Source organism: Peromyscus eremicus, chromosome 14 (genome assembly GCF_949786415.1).
Source record: "Peromyscus eremicus chromosome 14, PerEre_H2_v1, whole genome shotgun sequence".
Classification (NCBI taxonomy): domain Eukaryota; kingdom Metazoa; phylum Chordata; class Mammalia; order Rodentia; family Cricetidae; genus Peromyscus; species Peromyscus eremicus.
The window spans coordinates 11,176,712-11,194,724 of record NC_081430.1 but is presented as its reverse complement, the minus strand read 5'-3'; the positions used below and the strand labels follow the sequence as shown (position 1 = coordinate 11,194,724).

The 18,013-nt window shown below is 39.7% G+C and overlaps 1 protein-coding gene across 1 annotated transcript in view; it reads right to left on the bottom strand.

Annotated features, from left to right (window-relative positions):
- The window catches only part of Dock4 (dedicator of cytokinesis 4), a 413,592-nt gene that overhangs the window by 227,250 nt on the left and 168,329 nt on the right, over positions 1-18,013 (bottom strand). The window contains exons 2-4 of the mRNA XM_059279518.1: positions 7,927-8,010; positions 5,039-5,079; positions 2,838-2,893 (exon numbers count right to left, since the gene is read on the bottom strand). Coding sequence (XP_059135501.1) covers positions 2,838-2,893; positions 5,039-5,079; positions 7,927-8,010 — 181 coding nt within the window. The remainder of the gene's footprint in view (positions 1-2,837; positions 2,894-5,038; positions 5,080-7,926; positions 8,011-18,013) is intronic.

Below are 18,013 nucleotides of genomic sequence, written 5' to 3'. Positions count from 1 at the left end.
CTCATGGAGTGGAAAGAAATATACACCAGTATACCAGGAACAACAACAAAAATATAGGGCTAAAGATATGGCTTAGCAGTTAAGAGCTCTGGCTGCAATTACACAGGACACAGGATCTAGTCTCAGCACCCACATGGTGGCTCACAACCACCCATAAATTCAGATCTGAGCATCCAACCCCCTCTTCAGGCATCTAAGGGCACCAGGCACACATATGGTGCACAGACATGTGTGCAGTCAAATGCTCATACACATAAGATAAATTAAATTTTAAAAATTAAACAAGGGAAAGAAAGATACTGTATTTATTTTAAAGTTATGTCTCATGTCACCTGTCATGCCTTGGTTAACTGCCAGCAGGACAGCACCTAGAATCACCTGAGGCAGGAGTCTCAATGAGGAACAGTCATGATTAGATCAGTCTGTGACAAGTCTGTGAGAAGGCATTGTTTTTATTATGTTAATCGATGTGGGAACATCCAATATAGAAGTGGGCAACACCATTCCCTCAGTTTGTGTCCTAGACAATATTTCAAAATTCAAAAGCTAGGCACAAGAGGGCATGTTTTCATTAACTGTTCTCTGCTTTTGGCTGCAGATATAATGTGACTAGCTGTTTAAAGTTCCTGATGCTTGACTTCTCCACAAGGATGGAGTGGAACTTGGAACTGGGAACTGAAAATAAACCCTTTCTCTCTTAAATGGCTTTTGTCGGGGAACTTTATCACAGCAACAAGAAATGAAGCTAAGAAACCACCAGAGTCTCTGAACTCTCTTCTTCCTTGAACACAGTGTAGGATGAAGTCTTTGCACTAAAGACGAGGGGCATCCGGGTGGCTGAGGATGGAGGCAGCAGGGAGGGAGGTGTGTCCACGTGACCAGGTGGACACCTTAAGGGATGGGGCAGACCAAGACAATGTGCCTCCTCCAGAAAACAGCAACCTACTGTGACAGGTCCTGGAAAAAACAACTGAGCCAAAGCACAAGACGAGGATTTCAGGACAACAGCTATGAATATGTTCAAGGATCTTCATCAGGATATGAATGAAGACCTTAATGAAGACTGGGACAAAGCAAACAGTTGAATGAAAACAATTCAGGACACGAGAAGAGAACTTAACAATGAAACAGAATCACTAAAGAAAGCCAACACTGAAATAAAACTGGAAATGAGGAACTCAGGACGTCCAACAAAAGCCGCAGAGGTAAGTCTCACCGACAGATTAAAACTATACCTGGAGTCCACTATCTTGAAAAACTATCACAGTTGCTTAGAGTACCGGCCTATGTGACAAACAGCATACTGTACCCCAGGAGCTTTAACGTTTATCCAAATAGGGAACCTCAATGTATTTGTACCACAGATTCTCAATGACTTGTCCATGTTAGTTCACTGATCTAAAATCTAGTACCACAGCTTTACAGAGGGTGAATGTAAAATCATCTATTTTGATAACGTCTCTAGAAATTTTTGGTGAAATTAAAATTTAAATATATTATACTATGCTTTCAGAGTCCAAAGAAAAAGGTGCTATTTATTGCTATTTGCATAAATATATAACTTCTATCACTGAGTCTGTATATTTTGGTAATAAAATAAAATTTACACTTAATTCGCAGATGATTCCTTATGACATTGGCACCAAATATATGTGTCAAAAATCCACCTTATAACAAATTATTTACTTGTGTTAACTACTTGTAGGACCTCATTTGATGGACATTATTCTGATACCTGCTTCCAGTCAGTTTAGAAGGGGACTGGAAAATATTGTTAAATACATAAGAAGTCCTCAGTAATCAATGAAATCCATCCAATAAAACATAGCATTCAGGCATATCAGATGATTTGTTTTGTGATAATAGTTGTTATTTAAATAACACGCTGAAGAAGCATGCAAAGTTTTTTTTTATTCTCTTTTAAATGCATAGATTTTAAGTGAATTTGTGTTTTTTGTGTTGGGCCACATTTGGGCTAATCTGTGACTGGATGCAATCCATAGATCAAATATCCGAATAATGTATGAAGTCACACAGGACATGGTATTATACTCACATGGGAGAGGAGATCGGCTTTGCTTTTCTTGTTCTTATGCTTTTGAGACAAGGCCTTACTATGTGGCCCTGGCTGGTCTGGAACTCACTGTGTAGACCAGGCTATCCTCAAATTCACAGAGACCTGCCTGTCTCTGTTTCCTGGGTGCTGAGATTAAAGGTGAACCACCACGCACAGCTTTGTTTTTAAGTTTTTATCTGGTATGACTGTGTGTGTGTGTGTGTGTGTGTGTGATGTATATGAGGTCATGCATGTGTTGTGGCACACGTGGGGTCAGGGGACATTTTGTGGAGTGAGTTTTCTTCTTCGACTTTGTGTGGCTTTCGGGGATCAAACTCGGGTTGTCGGGTTTCCACAGCAAGCACTCTACTTACTCAGCACCCCACTGGCCCCAGGCTTTACTTTTCTCTAACTAGTGGTAAATCAAGGAGGTTCCTGGGCATTGAGACTACATGGCTCACCATGTTAGGGCCTCTGTCTGGCATGTTTCCCTAAACATCAGGAAACCAAGAAGAACCAATTTCTCTGTTTAAGGTTAAACAAGTTCCACGATCGATGGACAATGAGAAATGGCAATAACCCAGGATGCCCCTGCGGCTCAGCACTCAGAAATGGGTTCTTTAATTATCTCTATCTGCTGCCTTAGTATCCTCCTATCAAACAACAGACCGTGGTTTGATCTTCTGTAGTTCATTTTGCAATACAATTACTGACGCTTTCATTTCCACGGTAGTCAGCAGCTGTGGGAAACCTTCCAACTATGAATACAGTGCATTCTTACCCTTTGTTCTTTACACAGGCATTTTTCAAGTGAACATAGCTGGAAGGAAATATACCCTGGAAGAGAAAACATGAAAGTTACGGTCTAGCTGTCTCTTAAGGTCAGTTGTTCATAAGCAGCTATGTCTGAAATAGTTAACAACCATGACGATATGAGAAACAGCAAAACATCAGCACACTCTACGGGCTAAAAGGCAATGTGGCACAAATCGTTGTTTTCTAATACCTATTCCAACTTCACACATTTAGAGGTTTTCTAAACATAATTGAAAAAAAAAAAAACAAATCTCACTCAGTAAATACATTCTTTTTCTTTCAGTTACTTATTTTTTGCAACAGATTCTTGCAGTGTAGCCTTGTCTATACTGGAATTTATCCCATAGACCAGGCTGGCCTTAAACCTGCGGCAATCCTCCAGCTGGGCTTCCTCCATGCTGACTGGCGGCTATGGGTTGCTACTTTGCCCAGCTAAACAAGTATGTTCTTCACAAATAGAAAGTAAAAAGCTTTCAATACTTCTATATAAAAACTGTGGTTTTTTAAAAAAAAAAAAAAGAAAAAAATACCTATGATGTTGTTATTTGGCAATTGGTTTATGAGACATGGTCTGGTTTATGAGACATGGTCTGTCACTATAGGCCAACCGACAAGGAACTCTCACTATGTCGTCCAAGCTGTCCTCAAACTCAGCAATCTTTCTGCCTTAGCCTCCCATGTGCTGGGTTCACAGACATGTAACATCAGACCAGGCTGAGAACTACGTTACAATGAATAATTTTAGCTTACAACAGAGCTCTGTGAGAGAACACTTGCCTGCTTTACATGAGGCCATGGGTTTAATTCCTTGTATTACCAAATACAAAATTTTGGCTGGTTAGATGGCTCAGTGTTGAGCTCAATTTTATATATATTCTACAGCAATGAATAGGAAGACATTGTTTTGAAACTATTTTTTATAAGATTTATATTTATTTCAACATGACAGAATTAATGAATAAAACAACCTTAAAAAGGAAAAGTTAAAATCAAAATTTATGACATGGGACAGAAGTGACAGAGAAATCATAATAATTTTTTGTGTGCTAGATGAATAATTAAATATCAAAGCTATATTTGCATGTGCCCTGCAGATGTCCAAAAATAAAAAAAAAACTTTAAATGAGGGCTAAAGTATCAAGAAATTAAATTTACATGCTCATTTATCCCTTAGGCTTTCCTTGGGACTAATCTAAAATAATGAAATGAAGTAATTAAACACAGTTGGATGTTCTTGCAGAAGCTATGTTTAAGCAAAGAGACAGGCGAAGGAATTTAGATTGTATTTTGAAAATGAGAAATGATACGATTTCTCATCCACAACTTTAACAAAGCTCAAGTTAAACCAAAAATATGAATGATGTATATGAACGTACTAGAGGCGCCACAAGATGGGCATTTGCTGTGATGCCTGACAACCTGAGTTCCATCCCTGGGAAGAGCACGGTAAGGAGAGAACCACCTATGTGCCTTGTATGTGGGCATGTGCACACACATACCAATAAAGTAAATGAAGTAGGAGACTGTGGAAACATTCAAAAGCTATAGATGATTAGAATAAAGCATATAGTAAAAATTACTATAAAAAGTCACAAACTATCCAAATGAAAGATAAAATGAAAGCCACACTACACCTAAGGGTCTAATATAAATACAGATAATGACTCTAAGGAACTTCCTAGAATAACAAGATGAGCACTTACAAGTACTGTGTTCCTGGATCAGGCCCCATCACCCAAGGAACCCTTAACAAGACACTAAAACACGCTTGTTCTTTCCCCACCAGAGAATTACAAACAATACCACGGGAAGTTTAAAGATTAAATATTACCATTCAATGTTTCTTTTGGAATACATTTCCCCTGCCTGTATTTTAATTTACCTATCTGGGAAACTAACACTTCAAAAAGATTTTGTTTATATCTAATGAGCTTAAGCACTTCCTGGTATAATTTTTGAGGGCTATAGAGAATTATGACTTCAGGATCTTACCTTAACTTTAATCCCAGTTCAAAGGAATTCCCAGAATTATGGAAATCTGTATTATCATTTTTGGAGCCTGATTAAGAGCCCAACTTTAATTTCAATTGTATAGCCAAATAATTTTAATGGTCATCTTCAATAAAAAAAAATCCCATAATTACAGTTAGAAATAGCAGTTTTTACCTTGATATTTGGGCTTTTTAAGGCAAATCCTCTGTACCAGCCTGTGGAGAAATAATCATTATTACATTTTAATACATAAACCGTGATAATATTTAAAGATAATAAATGATATGTTCTTTGATGTTAGAATTTTAATCTTCATATGACTATGCTATGCATAAATACTGTGGTTCTAGGATTAGGTTAGGTAACAGATCAATTGACCCCAAGTTTAAGCATTTTATTAATACACTGCTTTACTAAAATTGTACCAGAAATTTGGATAAATGGAAATAAAGGCTTGGATCAAAGCACTAGACTTAGATAAAGAAACTGACTGCCATTTTTTGATTAGCTAGTTCTTGTTGTTTTCGTTTTATTTTTTGCAATAGGGTCTATGCAGCCTAAGATGGCCTTGAACTCAGACTCTTCCACTCTTAGCCTCCAGGTTTGTGTCACCAAGCCCAGCCTACTCTTTAATTTGGGGGACATCACTTTACCTCTCAGAGTATTACTTCTCCCTATTTTATTAAGGACCACATCATGTCTAAGGGAAATGCAAGAGTCTACACAAGATTTAAGGCCAGAAAAAAAAAAAAGATTTAAGGCCACTCTAAATTCTGCCTCAGGTTTTATTCCCAAGTAACAGTGCCTGGCCAGCAGTGATGTAACAGATGTGTGTATACACAAGTCTACCCCTGTATCAGTGCCTGGCCAGCAGTGATGTAACAGATGTGTGTATACATACATAAGCCCACATCCTATAACAGTGCCTGGCCAGCAGTGATGTAACAGATGTGTGTACATGTACATAAGCCCACCACCTATAATAGTGCCTGGCCAGCAGTGATGTAACAGATGTGTGTACACGTACATAAGCCCACCACCTATAACAGTGCCTGGCCAACAGTGATGTAACAGATGTGTGTATACGTACCTAAGTCCACATCCTATAATAGTGCCTGGCCAGCAGTGATGTAACAGATGTGTGTATACGTACATAAGCCCACCACCTATAATAGTGCCTAGATGTGTGTATACATACATAAGCCCACCACCTATAATAGTGCCTGGCCAACAGTGATGTAACAGATGTGTGCATATACAAATCTACCCCTGTATCAGTGCCTGGCCAGCAATGATATAACAGATGTGTATATATATTTTATTAGCCCCATGTCCTAAGAGCCGTTACCCAAAAGAGCTTATATACTTACATCACTGTAATATTTGATCAATGTAATTTGCCACAGTGTCTATTGTGCTTAAGTTCTGAATAAACTAAAAACAGTCTTATAGCACTATTCTTGAAGGAGGCATCTCTTTTTTGTCGGTTTAAACAACGTGGTATTTTTTTATAAGTGCAGATGCTACTTTTCTTATTGATAGGAAATTATTTGCTATGTAGAAACGTTCTATCTAATTTAACTTTTTTTTGGCTAGTTGAATTTGTTTTGTTTTGTTTTTGTTTTTGTTTTTGTTTTTGTTTTTGTTTTTCGAGACAGGGTTTCTCTGTGTAGCTTTGCGTCTTTCCTGGAACTCACTTGGTAGCCCAGGCTGGCCTCAAACTCACAGAGATCAGCCTGCCCCTGCCTCACAAGTGCTGGGATTAAAGGCGTGCGCCACCACCGCCCAGCGCTAGTTGAATTTTTGAAAGAAAATGTTTGAGTTGTATATTACATTTGTTTTGGTTCCTCACAATGTTTTCTTAGAAAGATATACAATTAAAAAAAAAGAATTATGTCTAATGTCTTAACAGCAGCTCAAGCAAGGAAGCCTGATCTTGAAGTCAGAATGTCTACATCACAGAGTTTATTACTGTCTCATAAGAACAGATCCAAGATGTGTACAATGATTCTAACAGAATCAAAAACCTTGACCATTTCAGAAATGCCAGAAAGGTCTTTGCATAATTTTATTATAAGGAAAAAGGCTTGATTACCACATCCCATTAAATACACACCCTGTTTCTATGCACCAATTTAAGAAGCATTTTGTATTTATATACTAAGGAGAAACAGACAGAATGCATTCAGTAATGACACAGGAAACCTTATTATATTTTTGGATTTTTCTGTTACTGTGGACAGAATAAATACTCACTTACCAATAGCATTTAAAGCCAGATTCCAGCCAAATGTAGTACTTTCATTTGTCTAGACACAATTTAATGCCTGATGAAACTTTGTGACATAGAACATAATCATATAATAAATCCCCTAGGAAGGAAACGGGCATTCTTTTATGTATTCATGACATTCTAAAATCTAGTCATTTTGTTAACAAGAAATGTAGTCAGTTTATCTGAGATCCTTTCAGGGACTACACTTCCAGGGTAGATCCTAGAACAAGAATGGAGACATCTAAGAACGGATCAGGCATTTTTAGTGAGTTACCTGCTACAAATTAATAATAACGCACAGACTCATACAATGTAGTCTACTAACATTTCAAGTTCATTGACACTCTTATCCTGTATTTGGAGAAGAGAGAGACTACAAGGCTAGTGTAGAGCTGGCCAGCTCGCCTGCGTTTCGTGCTCCTCAACTTCGTGTGCCCCATCTTCTGAGTCTTAGCCTGAGGTGCACCAGAGGTACAGGAAAACCTTCGAGGCTGAGAGTTAGACATGAACTCCTAACGACAGCATGTTCCAGTGCTTTCTACATCTCATGTAAGGACTAAAAGGGGACAATAAATTAGGAAAAAGTACAACCAACTTAAGAATAATACTGAATTCCTTTCCCATCATCGCACATGAAACATGTAAGGAGTAAGTTTTGTCAAAAATAGTTTGCTGTGACTGTGGGGAAAGGTTCTGAAATGAACAGACACATTTTGAAGTGTCATGCAGAGTTGTGGGACAAGAAGCTCTTCATCCAGCTTCAAGCCGTAAGTCTGAGGCCACTCACCATCACACTTCTCCAGGATCTGAACAGTATCTCCAATTTCCAATGACAAGCCAAATGGGATGGTGCCTCGAAAACTGGCAATAACTGTAAGAAATGATATAGAAAATAAGGCAATTATGTTAATTAGAGGCAGCTATACTGCTACAATTAAACAGTATTGCAGAGGAAAATGAATGTGAGCCTGCTGTCATTTCCCTTTTATATATTTTAAAAGAAAATCATTAAGCTCACATATTTTGCCAATGTCTTGGTCAAATAAACACTATGAATATACTTGGAAACTATGTGGGATATTCCACAGGTAGTATATAAAATACCAAGACTACTGCCAGAAACATATAAAGGCAATGATATTGCTTATCAGTCCTTGAGGGACTGTGCGCATCAAGCCCCACTGGGTCCACTCCGGCCCTCCAGGTGCCTGGCTGTGGTAATTAATAAACAGACATTACTAATAAATGAAGAACACATCTTGTTCTCAGTACTAAGATTGGTTTGCCTGGATTTTATGCTGTTAGATTCTTTCCCTGAGACAGTATACTTCAAAAGAGAAATGTGCTCATTCTCATCCCTAGAGCCACGCCAAGTTCATGGCATACCAGCAGTCTCTCTTGCAGTGAAGTCAATGTTGACATTTTATTTCACAATGACTCAGCAAGCCATCTTTAGGGCTAAACATTCAGCCATAATCCCCATACATCTTAGCACTCTCAACATTAATTGATTGATTCTTTTGATAAGCTGGTTTCAGAAACACTGTGCAGAGTAAGGCAGACTAGGATGCACCCCCTACAGGAAGATGTACATCTAGATAGTCATCCGGGCTTCTCTAGGAATGATAGTGAGGATGAATCTCAGAGATGTATAAAGAAAGGAAATAAATCAAAACACACACAGAAAAGGTCATCACCCCTCACCCACTCACCCACCCGCCACACTTGAAAAACCACACACTCTGAAGCCAACTTGCAATTTATGTCAGGTTAAAAAGATTTTTTTTTTTTTTTTTTTTTTTTTTTGGTTTTTCGAGACAGGGTTTCTCTGTGTAGCTTTGCGCCTTTCCTGTAAAAAGATTTTTAAAAGGTGAAAATTTCAATCTGATTTTAAATTTTGTTTCAGGTAATGAGGTTCAGATACAGCCCTAATCACCAAACCAAGTTTCTGTTACTTTGGGGAGTATCTTTGAAAAGCTAGAAAAAACACATGAATCTGTCAAAAAGAAAAAAAAATCAAAACACACCAATAAGTTAATGGGCTTTTAGAGATGTCTCAAGCCCTTTTGTGATCTCAAAACAAAATTAACACTAGAAATCAAAATACAGGACAGAAAACACAACCCAAAGTGCCACAAGAAAGATGAAAATAACAACATGGGGACAAATTTAGAACATTTCATAACTGTAGACAAACACTAGTTTATGATGTCATTTTCTAACTATAACAATAAATGCCATATGGCCTCATGTTAATGTTCAAGAAAATATTTGCTTTTGAAAATCGAGAGTTCATGTACCTTGAAAGATGACTTCATATAACTTACAGATACTTTTTATGAGACTGACCACTGAATATACAGTAGATTAATTCATAGAGAACTCCTAAACAAACCTGTACCTGGTTAGACTTTCTGTCCTTACTAGGTTAACCATATTCCTCAGGGTAGCCCTCTGTGACTTGCATCCTCACATCCCACCTTGCATATACGATAGCACCAGGACAAGTCATCCTCATCATTTATGTTTTCAAGTATTCAGACAGCGCACTCTGAAAAGCTGCATGCATATGAGGTTGTCTTGGGTTGAGCTCTTAATTGTTTCTCAGTTCAAACAGGCTGAGCTTAGCATGAAAGAGATCATGACCATTACTATAAAATGTTTTGCTCTGAAACAGTCATGTTGTTCCATTGTTGATTATTTATTTATTTATTTGTTTGTTTGTTTGTTTGTTTTTTCGAGACAGGGTTTCTCTGTGTAGCTTTGGAGCCTTTCCTGGAACTCGCTTTGTAGACCAGGCTGGCCTTGAACTCACAGAGATCCATCTGCTTGCCTCTGCCTCCTTTAATCCTCTGCTGGGATTAAAGGCGTGCACCACCATCACCCAGCTTCATTGTTCATATTTTAAAAGTACTCAAATTTCCAAGAATCAGCTTCTGTTACCTGTGAAAATTCATTCTCTCAAAGAATATATTTAAACTGGTTTTCTGGGTTGTAACTACATTACCTCACTTATTATATAATCTATAGGAATGAATCGCCTCCTTCCCCATCACAGTTCCCTGGAAACTACAAGGCAGTTAAATCTTCACCTGACTGGCTTTCTCTTTCATTGGAACAACATGGTGTCAATTCCTTCATCGGAGTTCCTAGAGCACACTGACTACATGAATGTCTCAGCCATAAATGGAGTATGAATAAACAGATGGAATCCATGGACTGAAGGAAGAATGAAACCACTGAGAGATGGTTCCAATGGACTCACACAACTTCAGAGACACCTGCCATAGCAGCTAATCAGTAAATAGTCAAGTATAGTTATATTGAAGAAGAACACTTTCAGGAGATAGCTTGAGGCATGGCATTGACCTTGCATTATGAAATGACAAGTCACTTTCAATTTCTGAATACACATTGCTGAACACTAATCAATGTTTTCACTTAGGCTTCAGATTATGAAAGAGAATGCCGAAAGAATAAACCAAAGGCAAAAGAAGAGATGACTTGAAAACGTGACTATTTCACATTTGTTATCAGTAGCGCAAACTCTATTACAAACTAGCAAAGCTCCAAAGGAAATACCCATTGATGAAGGTTCTGCTTGCATTTCCATAGGATAGTCCTAAAACATGTATTTTTAAATTTTGCTTTGGCAAAAAACTTTCAACTAATCTGCATGAACTTTCTCCAAGTGTTGTTGAAAGAAACAAGTCTGTAGTTGAAAAGTAACTTTGTCAGCAGGTATTGTACAGTAGCTACGTCTTTATATAAAACTATACTTGTTGTATGCTTCTTAGAGGCCATTTTCTCCCCAATCACGTTGAAATTTACTAAATATGATGATACAATGCATTGGCCCCTTGATTTCACTTATTTGTTTATCTTCTTATGAACTTAACAGCTACAGAATAATTCACAAAGAGCTTGGGGAGCTAGAAATTCAAAGGTTCAAAACTACTGCTCCAGCACTGAGAATACAGTTTGAGATGCACTGTATGGATGACATTTATTTTCCTCATTTAGAATATCCAAACATAAAAATCCTTAAGCTTTCTTTTAGAGTAAAATAATGAAATAAGGTAATTAATTATTTAGAATAATAAATATGTGCATAAACCTCATTTATATCCATGTCCTTAAAATATATATTAAAGGCCAAAGCACCAAATATGTAATGTCAGTGTCCTGACAAAAATGTCTCAACCATCATTATATTGTCACAAACACTGTGTTTCCTTTACATAATGACATTACGTCAGTGCAGACTAGCATTTTATTAAGATCTAAATATCTGTAAGAAATATTCTCAAATACAACTAAATGTTTTCTAAGTCAGAGGTAAAGAAAAGTTAAATAGTGCTATGCAATAGGGACTTATGTTCAGGTTCAATGACACCATGTGCTTACATAAAGAACAAAAAAAATTTCATGCTTTTAAGATGGGTGCAGAGAAATTCAATCTCAGAGTTCTAGGACTTTTAAAAACCCAAACTCAAAACACACTATTCAAAAGTTCTGTAAGTCAACCATGTAGCCGCAAATTGCAGACAATAGCACATTATTCACCAGCACTGTCAGAGTAGTATTTACAATGACTCCAGGTGCCATAATTCAATTCGAGCCCCACAAATGCTGGTCCTTGCCATTTACAAGCTGACAGTGTGAGATGAACAGAACATGGATCAGGAAAGCATAATGAAAATGCTTTGTCCCTGGCGACACAAAGAAAGAATCTCATCTAAGACAGGATTCTAGCTTCATCTTCCTGGTCAAAAGATCTGCAACTCAACAAGTTGTGGTCTGAAAGGTCACTTAGGAACTGACTACTTGCAACACAGAACACGGTGCTCCTAGTCTCAGGTTCTGATGAATTTCACATTCGATTTAGTACCAAAATGAAACTCATGCTTTGTTGTTTCTCAATAAAACAGACACATGCCTGTTGTGGAATATTTGTTTAACTATGTAAAGAAGTGTTGTATCTGTTTAATTATGTAAAGATGTGTTCCTGTTTTACCTGGCCTGCCAATAAAAAGCTGACCTGCCAATAAAAAGCTGACCGGCCAATAGCGAGGGAAGAGGTGTAGGCAGGATTTCCGGGCAGGGAGAGTAAGGAGGAGGAGGAATTTAGCCTAGAGGGAAGAAAGAAAAAGAGACACTAGGAGATGCCAGGGACCAGACATACAGATGCAGAAGAAGCAGGAGTGTAGGACATATAGAGTGAAAGTAAGGAAAAAAGCCCCAAGACAAAATGTAGACGAATAGAAACAGATTAAATTAAAAGAACCAGTGAGACAAGCCTAAGCTACAGCTGAGCAGATAAGTCTCTGTGTCTTTATTTGGGAGCTGGTTGGCAGCTCAAAGAAAATTCCAACTCCATGTGCCCTCAAAATTAAATAACCAACTTTAAACGAGATCTCTGTAAAATCTTCAATGCGGCTCAGAAGCACTGCAGTGCCAGCCAGCAGACGGGGTGAGGCAGGTGTTGGCTTGCAGGATCTACAGACATTAGGACTCCGCAGAGCACACCGAACACTGGCCTTTTCCCTCACTCAACGTCTGCCTCTGTTGTCGTGAATTTATCTGCCTGCAGGTTTCTTATCTCGTATGGGGATCCTAAGGTGGCAGCCCAAAGGGGAGACAGGGGTAGAATTCTTGAGGAACTTAGGTAGAAGCAGGGGTAGGGAAACGGAACAAAGGGAGAAAAGCTTGAAGAGGACCCGGATTCCTTCCTTCCTTACCGTGAATGGAGAACTGTGGAAAAAAAGGAAGAGGCATCACCTCCTCTGCACGTCCATGAATTCCCTGGAGGAAACCTGTACGGAGCTGAGTAGTAGTCTCATCAAAGAGTTCCTCTAAGTTTCTGGGGCAGGACTTGCTAGACAATAGAATGGGAGTCACTGGAGCTGTGTATTGGCACCTCTCCTGTGGAAGTGCAGGGCAGAATTGTTCTTCCACTTTATTCTATTTTTTTCCTCTCCAAGATGAAATTAGAAGCACAGCTGTCCTGGCTGGCCTGAATTGTCCACTTTACACTGGCTAGAGTCATCTGAGAGGAACTGCCGACGTCAGAGTAGTCGGTGAGCCTATCTGGGGGGGATTATCTTGATTATTAATTGATCCAGGAAGGGTCAGTCCTGGGTGGGTGGCACAATCCTCGGCAAGTGGTTCTGGGCTGTGTAAGAAAGCTAGCCAACTATGAGCCTGAGAGCAAGCACATATCATTCCTTAACTCTAGGATCCTGTTGTGAGTTTCTGCCCTGACTTCCCTTCCCAGGGATGGACTGTAACCTGGACGTGTAAGATGAAAAAAACAAAAACAAAAAACACCCTTTTCTCCCCTCGAGTGCTTTGGGTCAGTGTTTTATCTCGGCAACAGCCTGAAACTAAAACAGATGTCATTACTAACTTGAAGGGATGTACAGCTAGCTGGCTGTCAGTGTGACAGCGTGACCATGGCGGTACATGGTCTACAGAGGTGGGAAGACAATCACAGGCAATGTACAAAGAGGTGGAGTGTTATGTTGTGGACACTTTTGATGCTTAAATGAATGCAGGAACAATGGATAAATGCCGTGTTCTAACTTTCATCCTCAGGCCTGGCCCATGTTTGCAGCTACTTTCTTTACAGCATTGGGATTCACTGGGATCTGCACATCTTGCAGGAAGGCCTGAGAAATACAGACATGCATATATTGTCAAATATGATGCCCTTCTCATGCCCCAGTATCCAAGGTCAACCTTTGGAGATGTTTCATACAACTCTATTCCAAGTTCAGTGACCTTGAAACAACAGAAACGGACTAAATAATGCTCATTTCTGACATCTCACAAGAATCTCGTGATCTTCAGGCTGTTATGAGGCTAATTCTACCACGGATTTCAGTCTGTCCTGTTTGTGTTGCCAGGCTCAGAAAACTAGACAATGGAAAGTATGGCTTTGGGCACTGTGATGACCACTAGGAAGATCTGACAAGGCATGGAAGTTTCTTGTGGCGGGGTACTGAGGCACGTGATAACTGGCTGCCAGCCCCTTCTAGGACAGCCTCAGGTGAAGGCAGATGCTTCCTTCAAGTTAGATGTCCTAGCCACAGCAGCTCCCTGACAATGACAGATCTTTGTACTATAATGTCACAACTCTGAAAGGCCATCCAAGCTCAGGTGGTAGACTGTCCCTGGGTCAGCACAGCAGCTCATCTCTCTCAGCACAGGCTGCTTGCTTCCTTTCCTCTTCCACAGGGGCAACCCTAAGAATCCCTTGTGATAAATAAGACAGAAGCATCAGCTTAAGTGTTTATTCTGCTTCGATTTCAGAGACTGGAGAAAAAGAATTAGAAACAGGAAAAGAGGGTCCTGAAGTAACAGTTATCAGGAGGGATTGACTAAATGTGCTGACACTGTCATGTAAGAAATGAATTCTCTGTGTTCCCCACAGGGTTCTAGCACATTTACCATGGTTTTCATGCTACAGATGCAAGGGCAGCCTCCTGCGTAGGCCCAGAACAAGTTAAGGTCACAACAGAAACTTTAATTTCTGTAGTTACCAATTGGTACTTTTAGAAACAACTCAAAATGACGAAAAAAAAAAAAAGTTATGGTTTGGGCCCATGGCCAGCCATGCAGGGCATCTTAGAAGAGAGTTTAAATGATCATATAAAAGCATCCTAACACACTAGAAAGGGGCAAGATTTTAAACAGAGAGCAGGAGACTTGGACTTCACTCTACTACTTAGGAACCATGGGGTCCTCAGTGCCACCACTGCTTCTTCACGCCGCCACCTGCTCGTCTATCATCAGAGAGATGCCCTGAGAGTCCAGCAGACTCAGGAGAACTCGACTTGGGAGCCTGGAAATATATGTTGTGGGTTTTCTTTTCCCCCCACTAGAATTGTTAGCTAGAAATTTGGAAACTGGATCCGAATCCAAATGCCAAAATAAGGCTTCTACTTAACAGAGGGTAATAAAAAACTTTCTTTCTTGGTATTTTAGATTCTTGGGAATAATTATCAGCAAGTTATGTTTAGATGCTGATTTTAGCCAGTTGAAGGGTAAAATAGACTGAAAGGTAAAAAACAAAAACAACAACAACAAACACAAAAAAAACAAACCTTGTCTCAGGAGTGTGCTTTGGAAAATAATGAGTTAAAAGACATTTTCCTGGGCTGGAGAGATGGCTCAGATGTTAAGAGCACTGACTGCTCTTCCAGAGGTCCTGAGTTCAATTCCCAGCAACCACATGGTGGCTCACAACCATCTGTAATGAGATCTGGTGCCCTCTTCTGATGTGCAGGCATCCATTCAGGCAGAACACTGTATACATAAATCAGTAAGTCATAAAAAAAGACATTTTCCTAACTCTAAGATAGAGACACGTCCAAGCATTGGGCTTTCCACATTCATTCCATGGCAACAGTGTATTATTTGTCTAGTAGATAAGAAAGCCTTCATGACACAAAGCAGACGGAAGTTACAGAAAATGATAATTGTTTTTCATATTGTTCATGTGAAACTTTTATTAGTAAATAAGATATCATTTTCTCATTAAGTGTATTAAGCCCAATACCAAGTATTGGCAAATACACATTAAAAAAAAAGAAAGAGAGAGAGAGAGAGAGAAAGTCAAGCAAGCAAGAAACTGCTGTCTTTCTCCAAGGTTAGATGCTGAATATTTAGTGAATATTATATAGAAGAATTCCTTGAAATACAGAATCGATCCACTTCCTTGGCTTCTTTTTAAGTTTTTGGTTTGTTTTTGCTACAATGAAGGGGGAAAAAAAAGAACCATTATAAGCTTTCATGTCCCCCTTTTTCTGGTTTCTGTCCTCAAATACTAGATACACTCAAAGGAACAACGCATACAGCACAGAGTGCCAGCTTTCCGGAGGCACAAGCAGAGGCACAGCTCCCCGCCTGTCATTAATCGCCCCAAGGAGTTCTCCTGAAGTTTGATGGGCCTCACCTCAGGCCCAAACAGATTCTTAGCACTGATGGAAAGAATGCCAGGACTGGACATTTTATAAAGCAGGATTGGTGATTTTACTAAAGATATTTTAATACGGGCTTAAACATGATCACTAGGAGAAAAAGAAACATTCAGTGCTCCTTTCCTTAAGGGAAAGTGCAGCTCATTGTTTTATTTTTATTTATAATATTTACAATAACCATATATAGAATTTTGGTGGAGTTGTAAGGAACTGCCTCAGTGCTGGGTAGCTCCAGAGGGGCATCAGACACGGTTGTAACTGATAAAGTCTGGAAAGTAGGCTTTCTTTTTTTGTCATAAGCAGCTTTGTTTAAGATGTTCAGGTAATGTCTCTGGGAAAGGAACGGACTGCTGTTTTAACGTATTTGTATATACAAAAAATACCAATTCTGTCAGTGATCTTGATAGCAAATGCATCGCTATGCTGGGACTCTTGCTTCTCGGATGGTGAGAGGTTTCAGTCAAAACTGGGATCCTTTCCCTGCCAGGTTCCTGTAAGTTCCCCCATCTTTTGATCCTGCCTCAGGAGCACTTAAGTGTGTGTGTAACTGTGGCCCTACCCTGCACACAGACCTGACTCAAATGCAGAGTGCACAGTCCTCACTCCTCCTTGTGCTCCCTCACCTAATACACAGACCTACCTCATCTAGAGCAGCCATGATCCCCATCACACAAGTAGGCACTCACTTTTCCGATTTGCCTCCATAGACAATTTTCTCCCCCATTGGAATTATGACTCCCATTCCCAACGCTGACTTCTCAGGAGGGCTGCATGGATATGACATTGCATATTACATAAACCACATTAATATTCCATCTGACGACATGGAACCCTGAGTTCCCAGCATTACTCCACCTTCTGTGCTGAGGAGCTGCACAGCATGCCAAAGGAGGAAGAGAGGAACCATGTCCTGCCTTCTCTCAGCACCTGGCCCCTCTGTCTGTGTGCTCTTTCCAACCTATCCCTCTGCACAAGCCTTTCCAGCAGTAACACAGAGCTGCTTCTCAGCTCTGCACAAGTGCTATTGCTTTTCTCACTTGGGATTTAGGCTTCCAGATCAACCAGGGCATCCTCCTGAAGGACCCCCCCCCTCCCCTCATCACACTACTCTCATTTTTACCCCTCCAGTACTTACTAGGCACTACAATCTAAGTTTGGGGCTCTTTCATGTTCCCAACACCAAGCACAATGCCTGACACCCAGTAGGTCTTCAACAAATGTCAAATACAGAAAGAATAAAAGTACCAAGTCTCGCAGTTTAGTCATGTTCTCAAATCAACAAGAATGGTCTCAGGCCTTCGGACACAATGGAGAGGCTAACGTTCTGTTGTAGATTATTATTTTAAGGTGTGTTACATTTGTTTATGCTCTGGAACATTTGTTCAATGATGCAAAGATGTGTTGCATTCTTTTATGTTGCATTTGTTTAACTGTGAAGCTGTGTTACTGTTCCTGTCTAAAACATCTCATTGGCCTAATAAAAAGCTGAACAGCCAATAGCTGGACAGGAGAGAGAGATAAGTAGGCTGGCAGGCAGAGAGAATAAATATGGAAGGAGAAAAAGAGGGAGAGAAGAAAGAGCAAGAGAACAAAGAGAGGAGGACTTCAGGGGCCAGCTACCCAGCTGCACAGTCAGACACGAAGTAAGAAGGAAAGAAAAGTATTGCAGAAACAGAGAAGGATAAAAGCCCAGAGGTAAAAGATAGACGGGGGAAATTTAAGTTAAGAAAAACTGCCTAAGCCGGGTGGTGGTGGCACACACCTTTGATCCCAGCACCCGGGAGGCAGAGCCAGGAGGATCTCTGTGAGTTCAAGGCCAGCCTGGTTTACAGAGTGACATCCAGGACAGGCACCAAAACTACACAGAGAAACCCTGTCTTGAAAGAAGGA